Consider the following 23,347-nt stretch of genomic DNA (forward strand, 5'->3'; position numbering starts at 1 on the left):
CCATTCAGCCCTTCGAGCCTGCTCCGCCATTCAACGAGATCATGGCTGATCATCCAAACCCTAGCACCTGGTCCCTACACCGACAGCCATCCCACCCAAGCTCTATCCCCGTAACCCCACGTATTTAATCCCCCCTAACACTAATGGCCAATTTTTTTATCATGGCCAATTAACCTAACCCGCACATCTTTGGACTGTGGGAGGAAACCGGAGCACCCGGAGAAAACCCACGCAAACACGGGGAGAATGTGCAAACTCCACACAGTCACCCGAGGCCGGATTTGAACCTGGGTCCCTGGCGCTGTGGGGCAACAGTGCTAACCACTATGCCACTGTGCTGCGTAGTCCAGTAGATGCCAGTGCTTGGGGCGAGGGTGTTGGCATGAAGCCTTGTACTTGTCTCTCTGACGGAACAAGGTGTTGGTTATGACAAGGCCATGTTCTAAGCATTTTGTCAGGAGGATACCATTGGAGTTGGTGTTCCCTACCCCCTCCTCTGCCGATCACACCTCCCCAGAGGTCTGTGTCCTTTCCAACTCTGGCGTTAAAGTCGCCAAGGAGGATCAGCTTGTCGCCCCTTGGGACTCAGGACAGGGATTGTTCGAGGCTCAAGTAGAATTCCTCTTTGGTCTCGTCTGTGGCTTCCAGTGTTGGGGCATACGCGCTGATGACCATAGTGCAATAGTTCCGGGCTAGGGTGAGCCGAAGAGTCATGAGGCATTCGTTTATTCTGCAAGGGGAGTCGCTGAGACGTCCAACTATCTCATTTTTTATGGCGAAGCCTACCCCATGGAGGCGGCGTTTTTCTTCAGGTTTGCTTTTCCAGAAGAAGGTGTAACCACCGCCTTGATCCTTGAGCTGGCCTTCCCCTGCCTGCCGGGTCTTACTTAGGGTGGTGATGTCAATGTCGAAATGTCTGAGCACCCAGACATCGATAGCAGTACGGCGTTCCGATCTGTCGCTGTTGGGGTTGTCCGTGAGGGTCCTGACGGTCCAGGTCCCAAACTTCATTTTGAAGGGTGGAAGATGCCTGTGCGTGAATTCTTTTATCGTGGACTGGCCGTTGCACACCAGTTACCACACGGGCTTGACAGAGCAAGGTCTTGGTCCAAAGGCAAGGGGATCCAAGATGATTGGAGACCGGGCTCTGCTACGTTGGCTTAGCACACACACACAAACATACTCCTACTGTCCTCCTCCCACCTTCCCACAGGTCCTCTCTGCCTGGGTTTCATAGGATACAGTGTGATCCTCCTGACCTCTCTGTTGGCCCGTGCTGCACCTTCCCTGGGCCCCGACCCCGCTGCTGCTGGTCCACGCTGCGCCACTCCTGGGCCTCGACCACACTGCTGGGCCCCGTCCTCGCTCCCTGGCCTCCTCCTCACTCCTGGGTCCCGACCTCGCTGCTCCTCCCATCCCAACGTTAGGTTTTACAAGCCAATTGTAGAGCCCCGTTCTGCCCGCGGATCAGGCCGAGTAACTGCAGCGCGCACAGAGCCGCCCCCATTGTCATGGTTCCACCAATTGTGTAGCATCACTATCACTACCCCAACTCGGATTAGCTAATTCCACACAGACCAGGGATCAAACATTGGACCTTTCTGCTCTTTATGGCTAATTAGCGCACTGAGAGAGAGAAAAAATTCACTATCTGAACGTTTCATTTTGGAAATCTAGTTCAATGTTTTCAGTTAAAATTGGCTAGGTTTCATCCTTTCACTTTATGTCAGTTCTTATAAAGTGGAGTTTTTTTTTCATAACTTTCATAACTGTGACTTTATAGTATTTGTTCAGGTCTTGTAAATTATACCCAGAGTTGCATACTGACATAACAGCATAAGAAATGAACAACCACATTTTCACTGTGGGTGAAACTCATAAAAAAAACAACCGATTCAGAAGTAAATCAGAGAATTCTTAACTCTTGTGATCTTTTGTTTTCCTCCAAATGAAAAAAGCTATACTGCAAGTCTAAATTGTTCTGATGATATAAACAGGATTTAAATCCATGTAGCCACATCATTTTGGTGTTGGAATTCTGCAGTTTGTGACCTCTCACAAACCCCTTTTCCATGGTACATTGTCTCTCAGTTTCCAAGCCTCAGCCTCTTTCTTGACACCAGCAGCGGTCTCAACTGTTTGTTTATGTAACCTGATTTATATTCTTTTTCTTTTCTTGCTTTTTAACTTGGTAACTTTAAAACAGATATCTACACACCCCTTGTTCTGGTCGGTTTAGGCTTATGTTAAGCCCTCTATGCAGATGTAATTTACCTTCATGTTCTGCCTTGTGTGGGTCCAGATTATTACAGTAACATGTATTTGGCCACTCTTATACCAATGGCCCAGGATTTGCTGGAGCGGGGCAGCTTGTGATGAGCGGCGTGAGTTGAATTTTTTCTCCTTACCCTTCAGCTCCAATTAATTTTGCGCCGTAATTTACTGGAAGTCCAAATTGCAAACAGAGCAGCAAGATTAACTGGGCATCTGAGACTTTGGTGACCGACGAGACCAATAGTCTATCTCCTTAACCAATGATTTTTAAGGATTTGAATGGTTAACAAAACTCTGAAATGGCAGCTTGAACAACTGATTATTTAAATGAAGTTTATTAAAATATCCCCGAATTACATGCAGGAAAATGTGTAGTTCTAAGTTTATTGCCTATGGAATATGCCGCGTAAACATATGAGTAAGAACCCCTCCTGCCCAGGGTTCAGATAACTTTTTAATTCCGGAACCGAAGGCAGCAACTGCCTACACGCGAAAGCTTTATAATTTATAGCAATTCACAACAAATCAAATTTCATGATCTTCTTCTGCTGGTCAGAAAGATTCCTTGCTTTGCCAGCCAGTTACTAGCCCGCGTATTCTCAATCAGCAATATTCACGTCTAGTAAAGCACTTTCCAATCTGTGCTCTGTTTGTTTCCTTTCAGTTCTATCATTTAGTTGTCTTTCCTAATGCATGGTTTTTCCTCTGTGAGGGATTTACTTCTTTTTATAATCTCCCCAGTTTAACTTGCACCCTGGTTGCGTGCTTTATGTGGCATATGCAGAACAATTATTGCTAATTGCTAACTGGTTTCAAAGTGGAAGGCCGTGGGAAACACAAATTACCCCATTATCAGGGCCCTTACGCCATGAAATAGCAGCCCTAACTTTCTGCGGCAAGTTTAATTTGTTTTTGCAGTGCAAATGCAGCAATCTCTTGACATTGATGGAGAGGTTGATGGAGGCTCCGGTTTTTGTGAGTCTAACGGCTGAGCGTTGCAAATCGTCCAGCAATTTGTGGCAAGGAAGAGATACAGCGTGAGTTGCGAATCACCACCAATTGCTGGATTTTCTACATATTCATGGCGTGCGCTGTAAACTCGCCGTTATTTCTGGAAATTGCAGCAAATTCTGGGCCAATATGCTTAGTTATGTCAAGGCCAGCAAAGGACCGAGTGTAACCATTACAGTTCTATTACTTACGAAGATAAAGAAAAGGAAAGAGACTTCCTTACTCAAAAAACTAACATTTTGGTTTTCAACATGCACTAGGATTATAACTTAACTCATCTTCCATTATTAGCAATGTAATACAACTAAGCATTTTGACTTTCTCTGTGATTTAAAAAAAAAATTCTCATCCATATGTAAAAAAGATGGGCATAGTAGTTACAGATAAACATTAAGATTCTGGCTTTGGGTCAGTGCTTGTTTGGAATTCAGCAATACAGGAACTAGATTTACCTGAAAATATAGACAATCTTTAGTTACTCTAATAAAAGTATGAATCACCATAAAACTGAAAAAGCCACTGGTTCTTTGAAACTGGAGACCCAAACGATTAGCCCCGACAATGGCAGTCCTTTCTGTTCACCTGTTTACAAAAACAAGTTAATTTTTTTTCAATTGAAAAGCTTAGGTGAAGGGCCAAGACTCAAAAAGCAGGATGGTAATAGCAAAGGAAAATGAGGTATTTCAAGAAATAGTGTTTGGGTGATGCCTATCTTGGATTTTAAAAGCCTGCTGATTACAAGAGGATGGGAAGGCTGAATGAGGTAAGTTCTAGGGCTGTATCTTGTTTGGAGCAGTGTTACAGGGGGGCATTATCAATCATAGTATTGTGTGACGTAATAAAGACTCACTATGCACTTGGTTGTACATAAAGCAAGGCTTTAATCGACTTGTAACAAAACATGGAGGTCTAGTTAGTAGCCACTAGCTTCCTGTTTCCAGATTGTCTCTGGTCAAGTTGGGCCCACGCCCTAGTATTTATACTCCTCGGGCGGCGCCCTCAGCTGGCCGTTCAGTAGTACTTCCTGAGTTACTTGTAGAAGTTGCGATTCATGACATTGTGCACTTGTAACAAATTCACAGAGAAGATCGAAGCCCATGGAATTGAGGAAAAAGTGGCGGTATGGATACGGAATTGGTTCAGTGGCAGGAAGCAGAGGGTGGTGGTGGATGGTGTTTTTCAGTCTAGGAGGTGGTTTGCAATGGTGTTCCCCAATGGTCAGTTTTGGGTCCATTACTCTTTTTAATTTTTATAAATGACCTAGACCCGGGTGTAGGGAGCAGCATTATAAAATTTGCAGATTATACGAAACTTGGCAACGTATTAGATAGTGATGAGGAGAGTTGTAGACGTCAGGATGACATAGACAGGATGATGAAATGGGCAGAAGCATGGGAGATGGAGTTCAATGTAGAGAAGTGTGAAGTGATGCACTTTGGGAGGACTAATATGGAAAGACAGTGTACTATAAATAGCATGATTTTGAAAAGTGCAGATGAGCAGAGAGACTTTGGTGTCCATATACACAAATCCTTAAAGGTGGCAGGGCAAGTTGATAAGGTGGTTAAGAAAGCATATGGGTTACATGGGTTTATAAACAGAGGCATAGAATATAAAAGCAAAGAGATCATGCTAGAACTTTATAAATCACTGGTTAGGCCTCAGCTGGACTATTGTGGACAATTTTCACTCAGAGTTGTCGGGATCTGGAACATTCTACCTGAAAAGGTGGTGGAAGCTGATTTCATAAATAATTTTAAAAGGGAGTTGGACAGGTACTTGAGGATGAGGAACTTGCAGGGTTACGGACAAAAAGCAGGGGTGAAGGACTAAGCACAACAGCTCTTTCAAAGAGCCAGCACAGGCAGGATGGACTGAATGGCCTCCTTCTGTGCTGTAGGTTTCTACAATTCTATAAGCAATGCACCATTCATTGCATTCTTTAAAATGTGATGGATTTTTTTTCCTGAAAATATAAACTATTTCCTATTTAACTTCATATTAATGGCTCAAAATATGAAGGAGTTTAACTCCCTCGGTAGTGCAGTACTCTGCTCCAAAACAAGCCATTAATAAACAGATTAACAACTGTCCTAAACTAGTGCACAAAGGACATTTATGTGCAACACATAAATCAGAGGAAATTATACCCCACTAGGCTTGAGGGAGTACAGCGCACATCTGCCAGAATGATACCGGGGCTTAAAGGGTTAGGAACATAAGAACAAAAGGATAAATTATGAGGACAGGTTACATATACTTGGGTTGTATTCCCTTGAGTATAGAAGGTTGAGTGGTGATCTAATCGAGGTGTTTAAACTTATAAAAGGATTTGATAGGATAGGTACAAAGAAGCTATTTCCTCTGGCGGGGGAATCCAGAACAAGGGCGCACAATCTTAAAATTAGAGTTAGGCCATTTAGGAGTGAAATCAGGAAGCAGTTTTTCACAGAGTAATGGGAATATGGAACTCTCTCCCCCAAAAGACTGAGGGTGCTGGGCCAATTGAAATTTTCAAAACTGAGATCGATAGATTTTAATTAGGTAAGGGTATCAAGGAATATGGATCAAAGGTGGATAAATGGAGTTGAGGTACAAATTAACTATGATCTAATTGAATGGTAGAACAGGCTCGAGGGGCTGAACGGCCTAGTCCAGTGCTTTATCTTCCTAAAGCCAGTTATAGCCCTGAGGCAAACCTTAAGCATAGTTGCGCAACATTGCTCTTACTGTGACCTTTGCTAAATTTACAACAAACTGATAGGTACCAATTTAAAGGGAGCATAGGACTAACTGCTCTCCCAGTGTTAATACTGGAGCCTCAATGCACCCTAGCCTAAGACAACTGCCTCACTCAAAGCAGAACCACTGCTCCTGAGTGGGCCGTTCTATTTGGCTCCTTCAAACAACTGCAGGTGGATCGGAGTTGTCGAATGGCAACTGTTTAGACACTCGGATCGTCTTTTTTTAAAAGCCAGCACATTCTTTACGCTGGATAAAATACTCCCTGGTTCATCCACTGCATTCAAAAAATGGTCACTGGCCATGGAGTCAAGGAGCAGGTAGAGTACAGAGGCAGCACTGGGGAGAGCAGAACTGAGCAGCAGTCTGTGTGAGTTAAAATCAGCTGATCTGAATTTGCCACATTCTGAGCAGTCGTAGTGACTGCTGGGATGGATCTTCAGAACTTGAAAAATTTAAATCAGCTTTAGAGTTCCACACAAGTTAGTGCTTCTGAACAAACTATTCAAACACCAGAGGTTGTAACCTTACACAGCCAAGTCCACCATGTTGATTGTGACAGCATAAGTGTACAATTTGTATAAACCCATCAAGAAATCCATCAGGCTGCTGGCTGACACACATGTTTGGAACCATCATATCACTGCCAATTTGTGTACAGCAGTGGTTCTCAAACTGAGAGGGTGAAATAAGCATCATGCATGTATATTTCTTTGCAAAAGCACATTTTATGAAGGGATTTAGCTGCTGGTGATTAGTTAGCCTGGGAACTTGATGGATAGGACTGTCAGTGGAGGCTTGAACTGATTACATTGAATTACATTTTTAAATGTTCACTTAATAAAAGTGATTTCAGATTTTACAACAGATTATTACTGCTGTTTAGTGTGAGCAGTTCTATGCTATGATTTCAATCTGCTGCTATTACTTCAGTTTTGAGAAGATACATTCAATTCTACCACTTCTCCTTCACTTTTGCTTTTCTCCCCTTTGCTTTTCTTTTTCCTCCTTCATTCTGTTTCACTCTCCTCCTTTCTACTTCACTCATTCATTCTTATTTTTTCTTGTTCACTTCCACTCCCCTCTCCTTGCTCATTTATCACTCTTTTAAACATGCCCAGATACACAACATGCAAGAAGGCACCAAATTTGTAGTCAGGTATTTCCCCTTGAGGTCTAAAGATTAGAAGCAGAATTACACCTCAAGCCCCACACTGGGCAATAGCACACCAGCAATACTGAGGGCCTCCGATTTTCCATTTCAGCAGCAGTTGGTTTACAGAACTGGGACCATTATAAAAGGAAGGAAAGAAGAGAAAACTTTGAAGAGGGACTTGTACACTTAAAGAAAAAGAAAACACAGTAACAGCCTAGTGGCATAGTGTTAGTGGACTGTGATGCTATGGCAGGGAGTGTTTGACCCAAACTGTGTGGAGGTTGTTGCACCCCCCCGCCCCATGCTGGGTAGGTTTTATATACAAAGCTGTGATAACCAAAGTATCACCTGTAATTGTTGTGACTCTCATACAGCTCACTGTTGAAAGGGGCTGTGACTTGCAGTACTTAGATTACAAGAGACCTCAGAGGCAGCAATTCAGTCATGCATGCAGTCACAACTGATAGCAGTGTAGTGACACGACATCACTACATTAGCATTCCCTGACATTTGAAGGTAAGCAGCACAGATGAGGCAGAGTATAGTTTCACTCTGGGCCCACACATACACATTATATCGACATCGGAGATGTATCCGTTCAAAACCCACAGCTTCAGAGTTGAGCTTCTACACAGTATGACCTCAGGGCTTGCACTGCAACATAAACGGCAACCATCCTATTCAGAGTATGACATTCAAACATTCTTGTCCACACTTACATCTATCATACACTTTTAACCTTTCATCCATTTTTTGAACATAAACTCCAATGATGATCTGGGACCTGATGAATCAATCCACAAAATGCATAAAGAAAACGAAGCGGCCAAAACTGGCCTGTAATTTGCAGTCAGTGGCGATGTGACTGTGATCACTGCTGACCTCGAAGAAACCTGCCCACAGAGATCTCGCGATCTTGGTGTTGAAAACTTTAGGTTTCTCGACGTGTATTTAATTGTAGTGCTGTCAATAGGGGATTCCTAGCGTGATGCAGCCGTGACATCATCAAGCTGTCTAAACAGCCAATCACATTGAAGAATTATCACAGACAGCAAACCAGGAAATGAAAAGCACTGATTATCTGCACTTTTTAAAAATGTTACAGAGAGCAAAGTAAAGATTGGGACATACACATGAGGTTAAGGTAGAAACTGAAATATCATGAACAAACTTTAATAATTTTTAATTTTTTTTTATCATAATGGAGAAATTTGACATTCCACCAATATAAAAATTAGTTTTTCAGGGCCAGAACGGTTGTTTAGCAGTCACTATGCTGTTAAAACTCCAATTACACCTATTCCAACAAGGTTTAACACTTAATGGGGTGTTCAACAGCGATATTAGCGTGGAAAAGCTCAAGGATTCGTCAGTTCTATTGATTTCACTGATCGCCAGCTATGGTGTGGGGGTGGTGGTGGCAGTGTGTCCACAGTGCAGCCTGTAGCGGCGCAGAGAATGGCTGACTGTAACTTCAAGATTTTTGCGTTTTGATGCACATGCGCTAAATTCTGAAGTTACGGTTAGTTTCGGAGGGGTAATGATGGCGAACGCTGACAGTTACCCACCGCAAAATCCAGGCCATTATTGACAAACTGTGCATTTTGAATCTTCAGGCAAATTATCATTTGTAAAACTGCAATTTAATTTTATTTCCATGTTATATGTCACTGTTAGATCAACCCCCTTTTCTGGCCTACGATGTTGCACCTAACACAGGTTGTAGGCTGAACTGTATTAGTATGGCTTTAGTATTGAAAATTTCAACCTGGGACTGAATCCATGTTGCTTTCTAGAACGTAGCGGGCTAATGCGAGCAGAAAGTGCAATTCTATGTGCCACAACAGACAGTCGGGGTCATTTTGACCTTGGGCAATAGTGTAATGCGGGCGATATTGAATTAACTTTCCGTTATACATCTCTCCCGATTTTCATTTTTATTGCGGAAATTGAGCGAAGATTGGTTGTCGCTTTTGCCTACATTACTACAGTGACTACACTTGAAAGGTACTTCATTGGTTGTGAAGTGCTTTGGCACCTCCTGAGGATGGTATATACATGTAAGTTCTTTCTTTTGACATCCAGTGTCAACATCAAGCTGTATTATGATTTTGCAGAGTATCCTAGTGTGTCACTTTTGGAGGTCATGCTGTAATAGAAATGAGGCGGCCCACCTGCTTCCAGGGATGAGGAACAATACCTCACAAAAGGATTTAATTCCCTGCTTCCAGAAGCAAAACAGTGCACTGGCAAAATGAAATGGCTGCTGAAGGTGGTGTCGGCCTACACAACCATTATTTTATTCTGCCTGTCAGTAACATTGCAATTTTAACCCTGCTGGCCAGAACCGATATTCCCCCAAAAGAACACAGTTGTTTTAAAGTTACAAGTGACCAACTATCGTATAAAGTTGTTCAAATGTTGCTCTGGATTTATGAATATTTTCCATGGTGTAAACCGGGTAAATTCTGTACACAGGAAACCACAACCTATTCTGCAGCCACTTCCACTAAAAGCTATAAATATAAATTCTACAGTATAAATGGGTGTAAGTGTGAAGATGCAGTAGCGTGTAACAATCACTGCCATGGTCAGATACTCTGGATATGGTCATCATATATAAAACTGCTGAGTTTCCCAACAATCCATCACATACATGGGGATCAGTAAGTCATGCATTCATACCCTAAACAAAAAGCACTGAGAAATACTTGAGCGCATAAATTTACTGAGCTCTAAAATGACAGTACATCTAAAGATTTCCTCATTTCATTAGTAAAATCCCATGGCCAGTGCACCTCAATTGTTGCTCTATCATCTTTTGAATCCCTGTTATTTCAGTCAGTCCGCAGTTTTATTTGCATTACCACAATAAAGTGAGTCAGTCAATTCATGTAGAGAGCAGCTCCTCTCTGTAGATTATCTTACAAAGGTGTTATTGTTGGTGATGCATTAGGGCTAGGTACACCTGAAGCTGATCAAAAGCAGTTTAAATATCAGCTTGATCAGACAGGCCTCTCACTGCAGTAAATTAATTCCAAACATTTATCACCACTGCCTTAGGGCACTTTGAAACAAAACATGACCACCTTGAATTGCTGGGTCTGGCAAACCTGAATGCGTTACAGAAATGCTAAAAATCTCACTTAAAATATGTACTACAATCAAGAACCTTTTGTACTTGACAATTAATAGAATTTAATAAGCATAAATAATGGGCCACAATCTACTGTCAAAATAGTAGTGAGGTTAATGGCGCTCACTTATTTATGCGCAAAGCGCACAGCAACTTCAGGCAAGCGCAGATAGAGAGACTAAATTTGAAAATCCGAAAGTGGCTTTCCAAGATGCGGTGCTCCGCCTTTAGCTTTGCGAAAACGCGATCTCGATGTCTGATTCACCATTCAAATGCCTTGAAAGAAAGAAAGACTTACATTTATATAGCGCCTTTTGTAGTGTATGTGCTTTAAGTCAGAACTACTTTTTACAGCCCCTGTATACTGTAGTACCGGCAGTGACCACACCGGTATATAAGCTGTGCGCATGCCTCTGCACCCCAGTCTAGAGATGACCCTCCTCCAGTAAAGACCTTTTATTTGTTTATGTACAGCATCCGTGTCATTATTTATCCACTGAACCACGGATCCAACAATGGCGACGAGTGTTGATGCGAATCTACCTGCAACATAAAAAAAAATAAAAAAATAGTCGAATCCAGGAACACGGGCGTCGACCGCGAGCAACCGCCCAGCAGTCAGGCAGAGATCCAACTTCGCTGGGGAGGCTGTGGAGAGCCGGGCTTGGTTCCCCAGCCACAATGAGCAGTAAGAGACCGACAACAGGTCCAGAGCAGACCCTTCCCGAGCAGCGGCGGCTGGAGCCGACCGACGGCAGAGAGAGAGAGCCGAGCAGCGTTGACGGGGTAAGAAAGAGGGTGAAGAGAGCAGGGCGCAGCCGGGGGTTGATCACCGAGCGGCGTCGAGGAAAAATACTGCAAACCGGAGAGAGAGAGGGTAAGAAACAGCCGGGTTCTAGACTGAGCGGCGTCGACAAATATCAAGAGAAGAACACGCAGAGCACAGCCAGGGATCACGGGCTGATCAGGGTCCGCGGGGCAAAGCAAGGGGAGACGCCATTGAGCCGCGGAGAAGCAAGGAGAGCGCGGGAGGCGCCATTGAGCCGCGGAGAAGGAGGAAGAGCGCGGGAGACGCCATTTTGCGACGCCGCAGCGGAGAAGACGGGCGAGCGCGGGAAGGAAGGAAAGCGCGGGAGACGCCATTTTGTGCCAGCGGAGAAGAAGGGGAAGCGCGGGAGGCGCCACTGGGGATAGTTAACGCACAACCAAGGATGCCGAAGAGTGGCAGTATCTCTACGTTCGACAATGAAGTCGAAGATTGGGCGACATATGTGGAACGTATTGAAGTGTACTGCAGGGCGAATAAAGCACTGGTTCTGTTAAATTCCATGGGTGCAAAAACTTATGGGTTACTGCGAAATCTAATAACCCCAGAGGAGCCGGTAAACAAGAATTTTGAAAGCATAGTAGAAATCCTACAGGACCACTTAAACACCACACCGCTGCTGATAGCAGAACGATTTAAGTTCCATAAAAGGAACCAACACAAAGACGAAAGCAATGCTGAATACCTAACGGAACTGCGCAAGCTATCGAAATACTGCCAGTTTGGAGCAGGACTAGCAGACACGTTAAGGGACAAGTTTGTGTGTGGGCTACAAAGTGAAGGAACCCAGAAACGGCTTCTATCAGAAAAGGACCTTACGCTGGACAAAGCTTTCAGTATGGCAGTATCACACGAAGCAGCCGCAAGGGGCGCTGCAGAGCTACAACGGAGACCGCAAGAATATGGCACCAACGAAATGACCTATGGAACAGGGAAGTGCTATCGCTGCGGCAGAACAACACATGACCAGAAAGATTGTTGGTTCAAGGACCAAGTGTGCAGACAGTGTGGGAAAGCAGGACACATAGCAAGAGTCTGCAGGTCTGGGAAGAAAACCAACAGTAAGAAATCTCCACAGGAGAAGTACAAAAAGGTACACCAGGTGATGGACAGTGGTTCAGACGAACAGAAAAGTGACACAGACTCTGGAAGCAAGGAGCTGGGTTGTCTGAAACTACATAATGTAACCGAAATGGAGGATCACCAGACTATCTGGGTTACACTCAAGATAAACGGAGTCCAAGTGGAAATGGAATTGGACACAGGGTCAGCTCTAACAGTCATAAATCAAAGAGACTACAAGCGGCTATTTTCACACATACCCTTGAAAGCTACAGAGATTGTCTTGAAGACGTATACGGGGCAAAAAAGTCTACCCCAAAGGAAAAATAAGGGTGAAAGTGACATATAAAGGCCAGGAAATACCTAAAATGGATATATATGTATTGCCAAATGGAGGGCCACCACTGCTAGGACGTGAATGGATCCAGAAGATACATTTAGATTGGCATTCCATACAGGCACTGAAGGTGGAGGCCAAAAAGGATGACGACGTCACACCTGGACGACTGTCAAAAATGCTAACTGATGCAAAAGAAGTGTTCCAGGAGACACTAGGAACACTAAAAGGAGTAACAGCAACAATTAAAATAGAGGATAATGCAAGCCCAAAGTTTCTGAAGGCCAGACCAGTGCCTTGTGCGATCAGACCAGCGATTGAAGCAGAGCTGGAAGGGTTGGAACGTTCAGGAGTACTGTCCAAAGTGGACTGGAGCGAGTGGGCTACACCCATCGTTCCTGTAATGAAGAGGTCGTTGAGTAATATGCCTGGGGAACCAAAGAAGGTCCGCATCTGTGGGGATTTTAAGGTGACAGTGAACCCAGTCCTTCACACGGTGCAATATCCACTTCCACGAATTGAGGATATTTTCGCCTCGCTATCTGGTGGTAAACGCTTCACCAAAATTGATCTAGCCCAGGCGTACTTGCAAATGGAGGTAGAAGAAGCTTCGAAACATTACCTTATGATCAACACCCATAAAGGTCTCTATCAATACAACTGGCTGGTGTTTGGAGTAGCCTCGGCTCCGGCTATCTGGCAAAGGGCGATGGATCAGGTCCTGCAAGGGATTCCAGGGACCCAGTGTTATTTGGATGACATCTTGGTAACAGGCGAAAATGACGGTGATCACCTCGCTAACTTGGAGAAGGTGCTCGCCAGATTAAAGAAATATGGGCTACGAGCTAATCGCCACAAGTGCGAGTTTTTCCAGAAACAGATCTCGTATTGCGGCCACGTCATCGATGAAGAGGGGTTACATAAGTCCCCTGACAAGATTGAGGCAGTAGTCAAGGCTCCAGCACCGGAAAATGTGTCACAACTGAGGTCGTTCCTCAGACTGGTAAACTATTACCACAAGTTCTTACCAAATTTGTCTACGGTATTACACCCGCTGAACACCCTACTGCAAACAGGGGTACCATGGAAGTGGGATGACGAACGTAGACGAGCTTTCCAGAAGTGTAAAGAATTGATCACATCAAAAGAGGTGTTGGCCCATTTCAACACAGCACTACCAATTCGTTTGGCGTGTGATGCATCACCCTACGGCATTGGAGCGGTGCTGTCGCACAAATTCCCAGACGGGTTGGAGAGGCCAGTAGCCTTTGCGTCTCGGTCACTAACCTCAGCCGAGCGCAACTACGCCCAGATTGACAGGGAGGCCCTCAGCCTAGTATGGGGAGTAAAAAAATTCAACCATTATCTGCATGGGCAGTTCACCTTGCTGACTGACCACCAACCACGTGTCTCCATCTTTAATCCTAAGGTGGCGTGCCAGTAATGACTGCACAGCGGTTACAAAGATGGTCCCTGTTTCTAGGGGCGACTCAATATGAAATAGCATATAAAGGCACGAAACAGCATGGGAACGCTGATGGGCTATCGCGCCTGCCACTGCCTACGGTGGAGGAAGCACCAGCAGTGGACCCTATCGAGATATTTTATTCATCGATAATTGAACGATTGCCAGTAGCAAACGCGGATATAGAGAAGGAGACCCGCAATGATCCGACGCTGTCACGGGTATATGAATTGACGGTGAGGGGATGGCCAACACATGGCGACTCACTGTTGCCAGCATTCTCATCCAGAAGAGAACAGCTGTCAGTATGCCAGGGGACAGTGATGTGTGGATCCAGAGTGGTGATTCCACTCAAGTTAAGGGAGAGAGTGCTAAAGGAGCTACATGAAGGTCATCTGGGGGGAGTGAAAATGAAAAGCCTTGCTAGGGCTTATGTGTGGTGGCCGGGAATCGATCAACAAATCGAAGACCTAACTAAGAGCTGCTTAGGATGCCAGAAGGTCCAAAATGCACCACCACATGCCCCTCTACACCCATGGGAGTGGCCCTCCGCTCCATGGCAACGGGTGCACATTGATTTCGCTGGTCCATTCATGGACTCAATGTCCTTAATAGCAGTGGATGCTCATTCAAAGTGGCCTGAGGTGATAAAGATGTCTTCAACCACTACAGAGAAAACAATTGCAGTCCTACGGACCATATTTGCCAGAAACGATTTGCCAGAGCAGATCTGCTCTGATAATGGACCACAGTTTGTGTCCGACGAGTTCCAAAAATTCATGAAAAGGAATGGGGTAAGGCATTACACATCCGCCCCGTATCATCCAGCCACCAATGGATTGGCTGAGAGGTTCGTACAAACCTTTAAGAAGGCGATAAAGGCCATGTGCGACGAGGAAATTCCACTACAGCATAAGATGGACAATTTCTTATTAGACTACCGAAACGCGACACATGCAGTTACCAACCAGACCCCGGCCATGATGTTCTTTAACCGAAGGTTGAGATCTCGTCTGGACTTGCTCAGACCAAATGTGCGAAGAAATGTTGAGGACAAACAATTCCAGCACATCAACGAGAAGCCGACAAGGAGCTTCAATGTAGGGCAACCAGTCTTGGCCCGTGACTATTGAACAGAGAAGTGGCAACCCGGAACGATATGTACAAGGCAGGGGCCATTAATGTACACAGTGGATGTCGGGGAGAACATTGTGAGACGCCACGTCGATCAGATCTTAGCGTCACAGGAAGGCGTCAACCCCATGTTTCGAGTACCTGGGGATGAACCCGACATACCGGTAGCATCTACTTCAGACCCAGTAGCAGTGGAACCCGATGAACTACCCGATGAAAAGGGGTCAGAATCGCCTCTGCACCAAGAACAAGAACCTCCGGAAAGGCGCTATCCCGAAAGGGTCAGGAAGCCGCCCCAAAGACTGAATCTATAAATGGACCTTTGTTATTGAATGTACATGTAAAAATGTAATTGTTATTTGAATATTAAGGGGGTATTATTAATCTAAAAAGGGAGGAATTGTAGTGTATGTGCTTTAAGTCAGAACTACTTTTTACAGCCCCTGTATACTGTAGTACCGGCAGTGACCACACCGGTATATAAGCTGTGCGCATGCCTCTGTACCCCAGTCTAGAGATGACCCTCCTCCAGTAAAGACCTGTTATTTGTTTATGTACAGCATCCGTGTAATTATTTATCCACTGAACCACGGATCCAACACCTTTCATGACCACCGGACGTCTCAAAGCGCTTTACAGCCAATAAAGTATTTTTGGAGTGTAGTCACTGTTGTAATGTCAGAAATGCGGCAGTCAATTTGCGCACAGCAAGCTTCCACAAATAGCAATGTGATAATGGCCAGATAAGCTGTTTTTGTTATGTTGATTGAGGGATAAATATTGAACGCTATGAAGTTCCTATACTGCATGGTAGATATGAACTAAACTCACCTCAGAAAGTGAGGGCTTGTCCATTTCAGTCAAAGTACTCTTTCTAACAGCATGATAAGTCTTAATTACTGCCAAACAACCTCTCTGGCAGTAAAAAATTATCTATTACAAGTATGGTGTCTCATTCCTCCACCTTTTAATTGTTGTTGGAGATTTTTTTTAAAGATTAAATGAAGTAAAAAAAAAATTATTTTTGTCTTTTTTTCCTCTCTCCTCTTAATCCATTTTTCACTCTCTTTAGCTTTCTATACCTGATTTGACTTTTAATTCACTATTCTAACTTACACTTCCTATGCTGGTCATTTCACAATACTTAAATCTGACTGGTTAAGGAGATACATAGTTGCTTGCCCTGTTCACACAGATCCCAGAAATGGCACTGCACCTTTTGGGTAGTTGGCTGACAGTAACTTTTAGTGCAAAAGCCCATAGAAAGTCTATGGGCAAGTGTAACAAACCTACACAACCGCCCGGATTTTGCAGTCAATGGCGAAGGAATGACGCACGCCGTTCACCTCGCTGATAGCTGCCCACAAAGTCTGCGTGTGCTTTTGAGTGTAGACTTGCTCAGATCCAGCATCTGATCTAGCACAGCATCCTCTACAGGGCATCTGTGGCGTCTGTGATTGGGCAGCCTGTGGAGGAGCGGGGGTATCTCTGACAGGAACTTCTGGATTTCAGGGTTTAAATGCGCATGTGCAAACTCTGGAAGTTGCTGTCCGATTTTCTCCGTAATAACGGTAAGCACTGTTAGCCTCACCGTTACTCTCCATGCAAAATCCGGGCCAACATAGCTGCGATAGACAAAATGTTAATGGGTAACTATGCATTATTTTCAACTCTTGGGCAATCAGTGAAAAATACCTCTGGCAATGCTGGAATTTGTCACCATTTGTTTGCAATTTTTATTTTTCTCTTTTCTGCAGAAGCAGTAGTAGGAAGCTACCATCTGGGTGTTTAGGACAGCAACCTGGTAAACATGGGCACACTGCGAATTGAGGGACCCGACGTCCTCCATACCACAGAAGACATATACATCCACTCAAGGATTGAGTTTATTCACACCTAATTATTTAAATAAAATTCTGAGAGCTCGGTTTAAGGAACGCAAGGGAGGCCAGCACCGACGTTATTCATTTAACAAAACACATATTAGAGAAAACATGCTTGTTCTCTGGTTTTAACAATAAATTCAAGTTCTTTGTTAACCTAATGACTTTTGCTCGAGGTTTGTTGTTAAATTTTTTGAATGATATACTGTTGCACAAACAACCTTATCCTGTTTTAGTGGTCACACCTGGTTAATTGTTAGTTGCGATCAAAAGACTTGAATAATTCATAAAATTTGTGAGTTATGTTGTTGTGTTTGTGCTGAAATTGGCTACCAGTTTGAAACATTGTTGAAAGTCCTTACCCCCATGTGACAGGAGGATGTTCCACAGATGAGAGCAAGCCTCGATGTAATTGGCTTGGTCTCACAAGGCAAGTTGGAACCTCTGGCATCTGCCCCAATCACACCTAGGGAAACAAAACACCTTTCTTGAGAAAGAGACAATCATTTTTAATTATCCAAACTCTGCTGAAACTCACTTTGGGTAACTTATTATTCCTTTAATATCTTGTACCAGTCTTCCAGATTCACCGTGCAGAAGAGCAGTATAGTGATGGCATTACACCACAAACATAAGAGGTGGACACTAGTGCCACAACTAACTTGTGTCCTCATGGTGTCAACATTAGAATGGAACCTCATTATTGGAGGTACGATTTTGTACGGGTATCTCAGAATGTGGGTTTACACTGAGCATTTTGCAACTGAGTTGGCTCCAAGGTGAAGCTTGTAAGTCTAGGGTCCTAACCTAGCTCTCTACCATTAAAGCAGGCATGATATAAACAATTTACTGCCACTATCAGTTATAGCATTTGTAATTTTTTCTGCATCTCCATTTAACTACCGTCATGATGTGTAGAACAAAAGAATCCTTTGAGTTAAAACTGCAACAAACTTTCTCTGACAATGCAACTCCCAAACCTTTAGAAATGACTGCGATACCACAAAGACCTAGGGAGAAAAATTGGGTTGGCTTGCGCCTCTCGTTAGTGCCCCTGGAGGGCGCTAACGGGGTGTAAATCCCCTAGCGCCCGAGTGTGGCGCCGCTGACTCCTCCCGCGAAATTCAGCAGATGGTTAGTGGCGGCGGTAGCCAGTATCGCCCCGCGCCGCTGACGTCATCGCCGTGCGCAACGCCCCACTTGCGCCCCCTGACCTATCGCCGGACGGTATGTCTGACAGGATCGGGGTGTCTTTGCAGCGGCGGTAGCGCTACTTAAAGGGCAGGTGTCGGGCGGCCATTTTTATTTTGGCCGACTGCCAGCACCTGCCCCCTTTCACTTCTTTATGCGGGGTGCCTGCCACGATCGCTCAGCCCGGCACTCCTCTTCTGCCAGTCTGTTTTCATGGCTCCCTGGTGGTCCAGCAGGGCCCCAGTGTGTGCAGCACTAGGCCCCTCCCCTTTAATCAGGGGAGGAGGCCTGCAATGGCGCGGTACTATGTGCCAACGTGCGTGGCGTTGTTGCATGTAGTGGCACGAAATTCAGTAGCAGCGCCCCAAGCAGGATGTGGGGCACTTTCCAGTAGCGCCCCACCTCCTGCTTGGGCTGCTACTACTGAATTTACGGCAGAGGGGCACTAACTTTTTCGCGATGCTTTATTTTCCCCCCTAAAGTCTACTGCTCTTAATTTCAAAGTCACTTCATTTAAATTATCTAATAATTTAATTTTTCAGCAATAAATTTCCACTTTGCAGTACTTATCTTGCTTAACTCAAATTATTGTATAATTCAAATTTCTTATTGCAAAAATGACTTTCAATTATCAGGAATAGTCTTCGCCTTTTGAGCCTGTGAAACATGATGCAACAAAAGCCTACGCAAACCTCACGGCCTTCAGAGTCTAAGTAATCTCATACAGTGAAAACCGATATAGAACTGTGAGATTCTCAGCAACAATGTCAAAAATCCTTGATCTTGATCTTGGCCAGATATAGATGGGTTCTGGAAAAGGAGAATTATTTTTCTCTGTTCCCAGTGCACTCTACATGTCTCCCATAGCTACTCATCATTTGATTCTCCAATGAGAAAATTAAGCAGGTTCTGGATTTTCCAAGACATCAGAGACCCATCCTTGTATATAATTTAGTATTAGTCTTCTGTACAATGTGCAAATGAGCTGGGAGACATGTAGACATTGGTATCAGCAGTCCAGTCTGTGTAATGAGTTGGGAGACATGTTGGGGGAAAAATTCAGTTGGTTAGCACCTCCAGTTAGCGCGTGGCAGGGGTGCTAATGGGGTGCTGATGCAGCAGCGCTGGGGCGAGGCAAATCCAGCCTCCCCCCGTAGCGCTGCCGCTATGCGTTACCACCGGGAACCTCAGCACCAGGCAGATCGTGACGTCAGTGAGCGTGCAACACTCACTGGGTGCCCGATATGCAAAATTCATTGTCGCCCCCTGCCTTCGCACCTCGCCCCCACAGTGAAAGCGAGAGCCGACGTCAAGCAGGCTGATGCCGGCTCCAGGGGCGCTACTTAAAGGGATCATGAGTAATGAGTTGCAGCTATCATGTTAGTGCTGTTTCACTGCTTCGTTGTCAGTTTGACAAGTGTCGTTTAAAGGTTGTTTAGTATCAGGAGTGTTGCGGCTACTAACAATTAGTTGCATTTATTCTCACAACATATCAAAGTGCTACACTTGGTTACATTAATGGGGGCTGTACTGGCAGTCAACCTTGCCCTCCATGATCTACAGTGGAGGGAGCGGAAGCAGCGAGAAAGATTGGAACATGTGGCCAGAGGGAGGAGAAGGGCCATGAGTGCTCTCAACAGGTTATTCCGATAGTACTTCTCCTACCTCCAATTAAGCGAGGAGCAGTGTATTAGAATGCTCCGCTTCAGCAAGGAGGTGGTCACAGAGCTCTGCCACCTCCTGCAAGCAGATCTCGAGCCTCAGATCAGGGTGACTACGGCTTTCTCAGTGGCAGTCAAAGTCACTGTCGAGCTCAATTTCTTCACCAGTGGCTCCTTCCAGTCTGCAACAGGAGATATAGCTAACGTCTCTCAGTCTGCCGTCCATCACTGCATCCGGGAGGTCACAGAGGCTCTCTACAGTAGGAGAAGGGACTACATTTTCTCCCCCATCACCAGAGAGAAGCAGGACGAACATGCATGTGGCTTTGCCAGGATAGCGGGCTTCCCCATGGTGCAGGGCGCCATTGACTGCACCCACGTGGCTTTGCGGGCACTGCATAACAATCCTGACATCTTCCATAACCGCAAAGGCTACCACTCACTTAATGTACAGTTGGTGTGCAACCACAGACAGCGAATCCTCAATGTGAATGCCCACTATCCTAGCAGCAGCCATGATGCCTTCATCCTACGCCAGACTGGTGTTCCAGCACTCTTCCAGCCACCATGTCAAGCTCGCGGCTGGCTGGTCAGAGACAAGGGTTATCCGCTCTCCACCTGGCTCATGACTCCCGTCTGCAACCCCAACACTCCTGCCCAGCACTCATATACTGAGAGCCATGCCGCCACCAGGAACATCATCGAGCAGACCATCGGGATGCTCAAGCAACGGTTCAGCTGCCTTGATCGCTCGGGAGGAGCCCTCCAGTATTTGGCTGAGCGGGTGTCCCATTCGTGGTCGTCTGCTGCATGCTCCACAACTTGGCCATCATGAGGGCCCAGCCCTTGCCACCAGAGATTGCGGGACCATCTCAGGAGGAGGAAGAGGGAGAGGAGGAGGAAGATGAGGAGGAGGAGGAAGACGAGGAGGAGGAGGAACAGGAGTGAGGGAGGAGGCAGCCACTCAATCGGCCTTCGGGAAGGGCAGTCTGTGACCGCCTCATCAGACTGCGGTTCCAATAAATTAAACCCCAGATTCCTGTTGCTCACCACATCCCCATCATTCCATCCCTGTCGCAGGCCATACCACAGCGCAAAGCTGAAATGAGAGACACCACAAAATAATCCAAGCTGAATTAATAAATTTATCAATAATCAGTGAACACATATTTACAACAACAGTATTAACTATTCACCCTTGTGCAGTCCCTGAGTGCCCCTAGTTACTGTGCCTTTGCCTACTCTAGTGTTCCTACGAAGTGTTGGCCCAGTGGCTGCAGCAGGGCTAGTGGAAGGCTGCTGAGTGTCCATGCGGGAGACTTCTGATGGCCTTGCAGGATGCCCTCGACCAGCTCTGGGCCTGGAAGGCCCGGCTGTAGACTGCACCACTCAGCATAGGCGGCAGCAGTCTGGGCTGGCTAGATGACCGGCAGTGACAAGGACAATGGCGGAGTGCCAGTGGTGGGAGGAACAGGAATGCTGTCATCCTGAGAGAGGACAGCAGCTTCCTGCTCCACTGACCCACTGCCACTCCCCCGGTGCAGCACCTCAGCATCCCTAGCAATCTGTTGGAGCACAGATTGCTGGCCTGCTGTGACACCATGAAAGCCCCGGTGGACGGTGGCAAGCCCAGCCATGATGGCAGCAGTCAGAGCTTGTGTTGCATCAAGCTGAGACTGCATGAGAGCAGTCTGAGATTGGATGCCACCAAGCATAGACTGCATTACAGCACTAAGACGTTGCGTTGCTTCCGCCTGTGCTGCAATGGAAGCTGCCAGATCGCCCATCACATGTAGCATCAGGTTTGGGTCGTCACGGTCTCTCTGGGAGGCTACCATCCTTTGCAGACTGGAAATGATGGGCTCCATGGTATGTGCAGAGCTCTGTGCAATGTTGGAGGCGGACTCCTCCACGCTCCTTACCATTGCCGAGAGGCTCTCAGGCACCCTTGCCATTGCATCTATCATCTCTGTGTGCATGCCCATCACCCTTCTTCTAAAGGCCTCCCCATCGAGGTCCTCATCTGAGTCCTGTGCAGCAGAACTCGCCCTCCCGGAAGCTGGCTCCCGAGCTACCCTTTCCCCCTGGCCTTGCTGAAGCCCGTTCGTCCCCGGTGCATCATCCTGTGGAGATCCCGCTACTATACTAGCCTCTAAAGAAGGCGTAGTGCCAGTATCTGAGCTGGTGCCTGCGGGTGAGACATGCAGTGACGTGGTGTGTTCTTCCTCCTCCTCTTCTCCCGACTCGCTCTCAACGGTACCCTCAGGGACAGGCTGCTCAGGTGCTTGCTCATTATCTGAAAGCATAAAGGCACAAGATTCGGGTTAAGGTGAGGGGAGGGGGCAGGAGGGGAGAAATGCATGCATACAGCATGATTAGCTGGAAAGTGTGAAAGGCTTGTGGGGTGAGGGGGAAGTGGGATGTGAGAAGGAGGAGTAGGGATGAACAATACCAAGGGGGTCAACGTCGCTGGTGGCCACGGCGCTCACCACCTGGCACCCAATAACCTGCAGTCTCTAGCTCAGACAGTGGTTGGGTGTCAGCTTGTCCCCCACCTGTGTACTCCTTCTACCTCCTATTGTGAGCCACCTTGGCCTGCAAGAGAAAGGAAAGTGTGTGAGTGCGTGTGGAGCAATATGTTTGGGTGATGTGCCTGCCATAGTTGAATAGCTGTCATTGTGTGCAAGGTGTGAGATGTGGGTGTGAGTGTTGGTAGGTAGAGATTGTTGGTGGGTGAGTGCTGGGGGTGTGGTGTTTTGGGCAGTTTGTGAAGAGTGTGGTTCAGATGGTGGTATGTAGCATTTGTTGAAGCATGGACTCACCCTGACCATCTGAGTGAGGTCATTAAATTTCTTCCTGCACTGTGTGTAGATCCTGGGCACCACAGAGTTGCCCGAGATGAGCTGGGTTACCTCCCTCCACATGGTGCGGAAGTCTTACGGCGAGGGCCTCCTGCCACTTGCTGGGTACAGCACTGCCCTCTGTCTCTCCACAGCGAACACCAACGCTTCCAATGCTTGATCGCAGAATCTGCGGGCTCTCTCCCTGGGGCGTCAATTTGCCATCAGTACAGCTGCTTGAGTCGTCCGGCTCCTTCTACTTGACATGCTGCTGCTTGCTGAGGTAGCTGTACAGCCAGCAATGCTGAGAATGAGGTTCTGCAGCATCAATTAACCTCCGCTTTAAGAACTGGAAAAAGACTGTAGCAATGATGACTTGCGATTAGACTGCACCTGATATTGGTCAGCGCTTCGAGATTAATGCCACTGAGCTCGGCCATTTGCGCTTGATTTAGCGCTCCAATCCTTTCTTTGTGCAATGAGACTGAATTTTGCGTGCAGTCTGAAGCATTAGCGCCTGGCGCTAATTCTCAAACTTTTCAAAAGTTACCGCCTATTCCTGGGCTATAATGAATTTCTCCCATGTTGAGTTCATTGGTATAGGCAATCCAGTCTGTGTAATGAGCTGG

At 46.0% G+C, this 23,347-nt stretch overlaps 1 protein-coding gene across 3 annotated transcripts in view; it reads right to left on the minus strand.

The window, feature by feature from the left end:
- Positions 1-23,347, minus strand: part of fggy (FGGY carbohydrate kinase domain containing) — a 420,841-nt gene that overhangs the window by 171,158 nt on the left and 226,336 nt on the right. For all 3 annotated transcript variants that reach the window (XM_085982838.1, XM_085982840.1, XM_085982839.1), the window contains exon 8: positions 17,389-17,492. In XM_085982838.1, coding sequence (XP_085838964.1) covers positions 17,389-17,492 — 104 coding nt within the window. The remainder of the gene's footprint in view (positions 1-17,388; positions 17,493-23,347) is intronic.

The sequence above is a fragment of the Somniosus microcephalus genome, chromosome 3 (genome assembly GCF_052327205.1).
Source record: "Somniosus microcephalus isolate GS21.2 chromosome 3, FLI_Smic_1.0, whole genome shotgun sequence".
Classification (NCBI taxonomy): Eukaryota; Metazoa; Chordata; class Chondrichthyes; order Squaliformes; family Somniosidae; genus Somniosus; species Somniosus microcephalus.